Source organism: Micromonas pusilla, assembly GCF_000151265.4.
Source record: "Micromonas pusilla CCMP1545 genomic scaffold MICPUCscaffold_2, whole genome shotgun sequence".
Classification (NCBI taxonomy): Eukaryota; Viridiplantae; Chlorophyta; class Mamiellophyceae; order Mamiellales; family Mamiellaceae; genus Micromonas; species Micromonas pusilla.
The window spans coordinates 570596-579034 of NW_003315883.1; the positions used below are offsets into that span (position 1 = coordinate 570596).

General features: G+C 47.4%; 2 protein-coding genes across 2 annotated transcripts in view; both read left to right on the top strand.

The window, feature by feature from the left end:
* Nucleotides 1–906: 906 nt before the first annotated feature.
* Nucleotides 907–3241, top strand: MICPUCDRAFT_31321 (glycoside hydrolase family 31 protein; the record flags this gene model as incomplete). The annotated part of the gene is made up of 3 exons (XM_003055885.1): nt 907–1239; nt 1438–1902; nt 2035–3241. 3 exons carry the CDS (start codon nt 907–909, stop codon nt 2923–2925), a joined length of 1689 nt encoding a protein of 562 aa, XP_003055931.1. The 3' UTR covers nt 2926–3241.
* A 4738-nt stretch (nt 3242–7979) lies between these two features.
* MICPUCDRAFT_13786 (uncharacterized protein) overlaps nt 7980–8439 on the top strand; it is a gene marked incomplete at both ends in the record, with an annotated part of 4534 nt that continues 4074 nt past the window's right edge. Inside the window, one exon of the mRNA XM_003055886.1 lies at nt 7980–8322. Coding sequence (XP_003055932.1) covers nt 7980–8322 — 343 coding nt within the window. The remainder of the gene's footprint in view (nt 8323–8439) is intronic.

An 8439-nucleotide genomic window follows, 5' to 3' on the forward strand; every position in this document is an offset into this window, starting at 1 on the left:
CNCNAACCACCCCCCACCCTCCCAGCTCCGCCCTGGGCCGCGAACGCCAATGGCATGAATAATCACCTGGAAAATCACCAAAATTGAGTGCGAAAAACCTACTCGTACTCGTGACCGATTGCCCACAGTGATAATTATCAGTTTTTCGCATGGAAAGGACCGGAATTCCGTCACTGCACTGACTCACTGAACGGGACTATCTGAGGCTTCTACCTGACGCATCTATACCTTCGAAGGCTCAGAAATGATCCGTTGCCAAGGAATATAAGTGGAACGCATTTAAGTCCGTGTGTTATGGCCGCAAATTCGCGATATTGCGACCTGCACGTCGGAGGATACCTCCATACGAAATCTTCGAAATCCATCAAACGACACAGGGTGAGTGTTGGCTCGGCTCTTGTACAAGCCGAATTCCAAGCAGATTCGTTCGGTACAAATAGTGCAAACTTTCTAGTCCACACGTGTACGTGTAGTACGATCTTCACGCGCCGAAGTGCGATAACGAAGTCGGCTTCTTTTCTTTTCGGTGCTTTCACTGCGTGTACTGTATTACCAGCATCAGCATCTGCTTCAGTTCCGTTTGCACCAACTGCGCTCTCTACAGAATGGTTAGTATATGACGGTGATTCTTGTCTCACCATACGGCAGGACGGAACGATGGTTCTGAACGGTCCAGGCGAACGTGCTACTCCTCAGCGGCTTTCTGTGACACTGCCCTCATTTACAACTGGTTGTCGGCAAGTTCACGGAGATAGGGCTCCTTCTAGCTCACTTATAATGCTTGAGTGGTCGGGTGGAGTCAAACTTGTGATATGGGCAGCAAGTTCGAACAAAGGTTCCCAAAGGTTTTTGCGTTGGACGAACAGTAACCGTGAAGGTTTTCACATAGAATTTACTGCCCCTGCGATGACTTCAGCTTCGGATGACCTGGTAGATCTCCCAATACCGGCTGCTGAACTTACTGTAGAACTAGATTCTGGATCTCACTGGTACGGCGGGGCTCACCTCCTTCGCCAGCTATGGCCGCTAGAACGTGCGAATTGGGAAGTGGGCCCACTGTATCCATTCGATCATGGCCCAAATGGGCTTGGCTCAGTAGTTGGGACGCACTGGGTTAATAGCCGTGGCTTGCTAGTTGCAGTAGATCCTGAGACACCGATGCTGCATGCAGGTCTAAATGCCCCGCTAGAACAGCGATCCACGTTTACACCGAGATATTTCGGAGTAGGAGTTCAACACGTTACCCAAGAGCTATTGCCTCGAGAGGACCATTCGGCTGAGCTGGGTAATGTGTCTGAAGGGGACGGAAAGTTACGGTTGCAAGCACGAGCGTCTTGGTACGATAGAGGAACTTTGCACCCATGGCAAGATATTTGTTCGTCAGGATATGCCACTAAAGACGACACGATAAAGTATGACACTTGCAACAAATCCCAGAAAAAATCTGTCTCTGGCATGGGTTACTATGATATATGTGTTCTTCGTGTTGCCGTTAGTGCACACAGTGATGTGCGGACTGCAACACTTGCAGCTTTGTCTCCACTACAGTCACCACATCAGATGCCACCTGCAGTCTTCTTTCAGCGGTCGATATGGACAACCTGGGCAACTTCACACGCAGATATTACTCAATCGGACACAGTAGCACTTGCTGAAGCAGTTATTCAGAATGGGTTTCAACCAGGTGTCCTTGAAATAGACGATCGATGGCAGTCACGATATGGAGATCTTAAGTTCGACTCGTTGAAGTTTCCACACCCCAAGCAAATGATTGAACAACTTCATGAACTTGGTTTCTTGGTAACTTTATGGGTCATGCCATTTTTGCAGGAATCATCATCTGCCTGCTCAGAGGCAAAAAGACTTGGATATCTCGTTGACGGGGGGAAACCTCCGAGCATCGTGAATGAAGTTTTGGTGGGTGGACTTGGTGAAAGGTTTGGGGCCTCCATCAAAGTCCTTGTTGATCAATACGATTGGCCACCAGGCCACTGGGAAGGTGGTGGAGGAGGCGGAGTGCTGTACTCTGGCCAGCTGCGATGGTGGGGAACCCAACCAGTGCGGGCCATCGACTTGACAAATGACGAAGCTGTTGAATGGTTTGTACGTCGTTTGCAAAAGCTTCAACTTGAAATCGGTGTTGATGGCTTCAAGTTCGATGCCGGCGAGCCATGTTTTCTGCCTAAAGGCGCCCTCACTCGACGGCAACTTAGATATCCTGGGGAGTACACTCAGCTTTGGGTTCATAAAGTTGCTAGTTGTTTTCCTCTTTCTGAAGTGCGAAGCTCAATGTGGACTTCTGGCTACGGTGGATTGGTTCGAATGGGTGATCGTGATACCGTGTGGGGTGTTGAAAACGGCTTGCAGTCCCTCATTCCAGCCTTATTAACATCCGCTGTTCTAGGATACCCATTCACCCTACCAGATATGGTTGGTGGAAATGCATATTGGGGACAATTTCCCGATACTGAGTTAATGATTCGTTGGGCGCAGGCGAGTGTTTTGATGCCGGTTGTTCAGTGGTCAATTCCGCCATGGAAGGTCAGCATCGAGGCAAAGGAGGCGTGTTTTGCAGCACAACGGATACGTGAGAAGGTACTTCTTCCTAGAATAGAAAAACTTGCAGCGAGTGCAGCAACGAGCCTGCTTCCAATTTGCCGACCAATATGGTGGCTTGACCCTTTGGATCCCGAAACATTTTGTATTGACGACCAGTTTGCTATTGGTGTTGATGTGGTGGTTGCACCTGTTGTGCAGCAGGGTGCGCGCGAGCGAAGAGTGTATCTACCACGTGGGCAATGGCTTGAGTGGAGGGATATTGCAGGGATCGATCATTGCCAACCACACACGGGGCCTTGTTGGATTGTCGTCGAAGCTCCTTTGCAGAAGCTGCCCATTTTTGTTTTAGTCCACTCAGACAATTAGTATTTGGGCTACTGTACAGTACACGTGTACACGTACGTGTACACGTACATGTACCAAAAGTACAGATAGAGAGCTAAACTACAAGTGTACTTCCGTACTTCCGAAGAACTTTCGTACGAAAGTCCGTATAGAATACTTCCGAAAGTACACAACTACAGTACACATACAGTACAACATTTATCAATTGTGGTACAGTATTTGAGTAGAGTGTGTGTAGCTGTGTACGTGTAGATACTAGCTAGCTACGTAGCTAGTAGCTATCAGCAGGGGATAACTTTTAATAGTAAATAAATATTTTACTTAGTTTTTCGAAAGTATTTATTTTTGCGGGGCGAGCGGAATTAGACCGGCGATTATGAGTTAAAACTGCAGTACTTTGAAATACTTATTTATTTACTTTTTTTTCCGGCAGTCATGTACGTGTACAGTATTTACGTGTACTAATATTGTCGAAATTTTAATAGTCATCCCCTGGTAGCTAGCTAGCTACCTTCGGAAGGTAGCTAGCTACCTTCGTACGAAAGTACGAAAGTACGAAAGTACGAAAGTACCTTCGAAGGTACACGTACACGTTTATGTGTACACGTAGTCTAGCTAGCTAGCTAGCTAGCTAGATATTTCCGTACGAAAGTACACTACTTCCGGAAGTACGTTTCGTAGTAGCTATCTTCGTACGAAAGTACTTTGTACTCTACAACGTTGTAGACCTGCCTAGCTAGCTAGCTAGACTATCCTTGAGAGTGTACTCTGTATAGTGTACAGTATACGTGTAAGGTACGGAAGTACAGAAGTGAGAAAGTACTTCCGTACTACGAAAGTACTTTCGAAAGTACGAACGTACTACGTGTACACGTACTGTATGTGTAGTTGTGTACCGAAGGTACTTCTGACAAGTGACAGTAGCGCAGTAGCTAGCTAGCTACTACCTTCGTACGAAGGTACGTGTACAGGTACTGTAGTCTACTACTGTACCTTCGAAGGTACTTTCGTACGAAAGTACTTTCGTACTTTCGTACTTTCGTACTTTCGTACGAAAGTACTTTCGAAAGTACGAAAGTACAAGTATAAAGATAGATAGGGCTAGAGACTGTCAGGCTTCACCCGACTGCTCACTTTTTATATTACGAAGGTACTTGTATAAACACGCACTAGGGTACCCTACGTGTACAGTCGAGCATCGCGTTGGTCTACAAAGCAACACAAAGTCTTTCAAGCTCCGGTCAAGTAAGTCAACTGTACACGTACACGTCTTTCAAGCTCCGGTCAATTACCTTCGGAGGTACCTTCGTACACGACTACACGTACACGTACACGTGTACGTGTAGCCCTAGCTACCTTCGAAGGTACTTTGTACTTCCGTACGAAAGTACTTTCGTACCTTCGAAGGTACTTTCGAAAATACTTCCGGAAGTACCGTGTACAGCGGTACACGTGTACACGTACGTGTACAACGTTGTACACGTATCATAATGTTGTACAGTACAGTAGTAGTGTACTTCCGGAAGTATAGAAATATAATTACTTTTGTCCAACCGAATGTCCTGAAAGAGTCACATTCCTGGCGCGCGCGCCCCTCGCGATCGCGGAAAGTGCGGAATTCGCCTAAAGAACCTCGTTCGGCGTTCCTTGTAACGTGATTCACTATTCCCCTGATGGAAAAACAGTGAGATTTCGTTTTGCGCACTCAATCTATACTTCCGGACGTCCGTGCACAATTTGAAGTCGACAGGCGCGGCGACGGCGCGGTAGCGCGCGCGCGAGTACGCGCGGTCGGTCGAAATCGTCGACCGAACTCGCCAATCTCGGTTCAAACTCCCCGACTTTTTGTACGAGAACGACCGCATAGCGCATTCAGTTCGGATTTTCGATGGGACGTACAAACAAATCGGGACCTAACGGTTAAAATTCTGGCAGTGCTTTTATTCAGGACAACACGTATCGTACTCGACGAAATCCGAAAGTTGCTAATAATGGATACCTTCGTAGAATACACGTACGTGTACAACACTACACGTACGTGTACATGTACAACGGTTACAGATAGCTCAGTATCAGATCTATCATACCTTCGAAGATAATACACACATGTACGAAAGTACGAAGGTACGAAAGTACTTTCGTACTTTCGTACGAAAGTACTTTCGTACTTTCGTATCTATTTTCGAAAGTACTTTCGAAAGTACTTTCGTACTTTAAAGTACAGCTGTAGTGTGTGTAGCTGTGTACAGCTGTACACGTACATGTACACTTACACTACAACGTTGTACCTTCGGAGGTACAGCTGTATCTATCTTCGGTGCAGTGATAGATATTCAACTGATATTCATATCATACTACCGTACAATATTGTACACTACAGTAGGGCTAGTTAGCTACGTGAGCTGCGTTTTTAGTGTGAGTTGTGTAAATTATATTACACAAAAACTGAGCTCTAACCCATCCGGGCAAAACATGTGAACATCAGCGAGCAACCTAGCGAGAAAAAGCGACCGGGAGTCGCTGAAAAACTCGTTTTTAGTGTACACGTGCTGTACAGTACAGGAAGTGTAGATCTGATTACAGGAAGTACACGTACAGTACGTGTACAGTACGTGTAGTCGTGTACATTGATGGGCCTGGCTGCTTTGATCGAATACCAGAGCTTCCCGAAAAGACCTGACGAGAACGGAAGGACACGAAACGTCACTCCGCACACTTTGTGCCGAATCGAGCTCCGGCTGCGATCTTGCTTCGTCTGGCAGTCGCGTTTGAAGTTTCTTTTTTTCTTTCATCTGGCTAGCATATTTGATTCGCCGCTGCACGACTCCGGCGCAGTTGTGAATAGCCGGGTGAGAACTCGCATCTCCCTCGAAATGACAAGACCTTTTCTCCCGCTCGATAAGACTTGCGGATTCCGACAGTTCGCCACGTCCGGTCTTGAGGCAGCGTGCACGTGCGGCGACACTTCACACGTCAGACATCCGCTATGAAATGTCCTGCGAGCATCTATCGTTAGGTCTCCTCTTACCGTTCATACCCGAGATTTTCTGTTAATGAAAACTTTTTTGTCGTCGAAACTCTTTTGACAGAGCATGAATCAACACTTCGATTATGACAACACATTCGATTATGACAACGATGACAGCGCTGCCGACACTGGAGATACGATTCCCTCACTACTCCACTTTGGCGGCCAGGGTTATCCCTACTTTTCGTACCTCAGAACATCAGTCACTGGAACTGTTGCCGATGACAAGTCTTACGTCTCTGCTGCTTTGACAGCAGACACTGCAGATGAGCTTCTTCACATGCTGGACCTTGAGCGGGACTGCGTTGAGACGAATTCGTTGGCGACGCATCTCCCGGTCAACTTCCGTTCGATTTTTGCATCCGAGGTTTTATCAGTTTATTCACAAAGGGAATGTCCAACACAAGGTGGGCTAAAGCAGAAGTCGCATGTCGTATCGCCGACATTGTCTTCGCCTTCGTCTCCTGCAGAACTTTCCGTTGACAGGGACCAGGATCAGTTTTCCTTTCAAAAGTACATCGATAATAAGTTGGAAGTATCGGTCACGGTGCCTATTGCAGCTCTCTTGGCGAGTGCCCCAGTGTCAAGCCCACTGATTTTTGTCTCTCAAATAGTTGATCTTGCTCATCATCTTGCAGCTCTGGAGCATGGCACTTACTTTTCCCCACTTGGCACTGCCATTGGACACTCCCAGGGAATCGCGGCCGCTCTCATCGTCGCCGTGGCGGATAATGTTCAAAGTGTCACAGCGATAGGAAGGAGATGTGCACAATGCTTGCTTTGGAGCGGTGTCAGAGCACAAGCTGTGACAGCTCACGCGACAGCTCTCACGTCACCCAAAGTTGGCACAGCACACGTTGCCCTGGAGGGAAACACTCACGTCTGCATGACATGTGTCTCCGGGATGCATGTCATGGCGCTCGAGAAGCTCGTAGATAACTTCAATAGGGAACTTCCTCACTCTACACGCCTGGGCATCTTCCTGAACAACGGGGAAATGTCTAATGTCGTTGGTGGTGCCCCTCTTGGCTTGTGCTTATTTCGACAGCACATCAACGATTCTTTGAACAAAACGAAAATCTGCTTACGAGGTGTCGCGACTACCGTACCATTTCACGGTGGTGTATACCTCGCAAGCATGGTAAAGTTATTCCCAAAAGATATATTTCGCAGGAGAATGACCGTCTCTCAACCGACCATAGCCTTGAAAGTTCTGGCTTCTCAATTCTCAATAGTCGATGAGACCATGGTTAGTGCATGTCTGTCGCCTCCACCGCACATTGATGTGGCGTCTCCAACAAGAGGTGCTGAAATTTTCACCCAAAGAATTGGCGATCCAGCGGCAGAGGCGTTAGTACATGCCCTCGGCTGCATGCCTGTGTCTTGGCCAGAGAGCATTTCGTTTTGCCTTATCCTCACAGGTGCCCGTAGCAACAACTCTGGCCTAAAGTTTATATGTTTACATTTTGGCCCATTAGGCAGTGAATTGATGATAAATCGAGTATTACATGATATTGTCAGGTGCTTGTGGGCGTCTGAAGATGGAAAGTCCATCTATCAATCACAACTTCATGGACTGCCAGGTGCGTTGCTTCCGATCGTACTTCGCGCAGTCGCCACTGTTACCGGATGTGCTGACAATACAATCAACCCTGAAGTATCACTTATTAGCTCGCTAGGACTTAAGTCCGCGGATGCAGTTTGTATCGCGACGAAATTACGGAATGAGCTGCATCGCACGGATATTAATGACATATTATTATTTAACTTCCCAACTGCTGCCGCTGTTGCAAGGTATTTAGCTGGCAGTGAAGTTAAAATTCCATATGCACCCTTGAATGTGTGTGAGAATATCACGGAGAACAGAGACATTTGTTACGTTTCAATGGTTGATTCTCTGAACGGCGTGGTGCCGTCGTTGTTTGATACAATCGAAGTGCTCACTTCGTCACGACACCTGGGTGACTGTGATACAGATGTCGCTCAAGCTTCAGCCTTTGGTAGTATCATAGACAGCATTGAATGTTTTGATCCGAGGTTGTTTGGCATGCGAGTTGCCGAAGCAATCAACACGGACCCTCAGCAGCGAGTATTGCTACTTACTGCGGTAAACGCAGATGTAATGTCTTGTATGGAAAAAAAAGCTATTGGTGTCTACACTGGAATGTCATACGTAGATTACGCAAAAATTATTGCAAGAGATATAAATGGATTTACGTCTCAAACCGCATCAGGAACATCACAAAGCGTCGCGTCTGGTCGACTGGCATACACATTTGACCTGAAAGGACCGGCCCTCAGCATTGACACCGCATGTTCGTCGTCGCTCGTTGCTGCGCATATCGGCACACGTGCCGTTGGCACGCGGGAATGTGCCACTGCAGCCATTTGTGGTGTCAACCTCACGCTTCTCGCGTACACAACCGCAATGTTTCAGCGAGCCGGCATGTTGGCCCCCGATGGTCGGTGCAAGACTCTCGATGCATCCGCTGATGGCTATGTCCGAG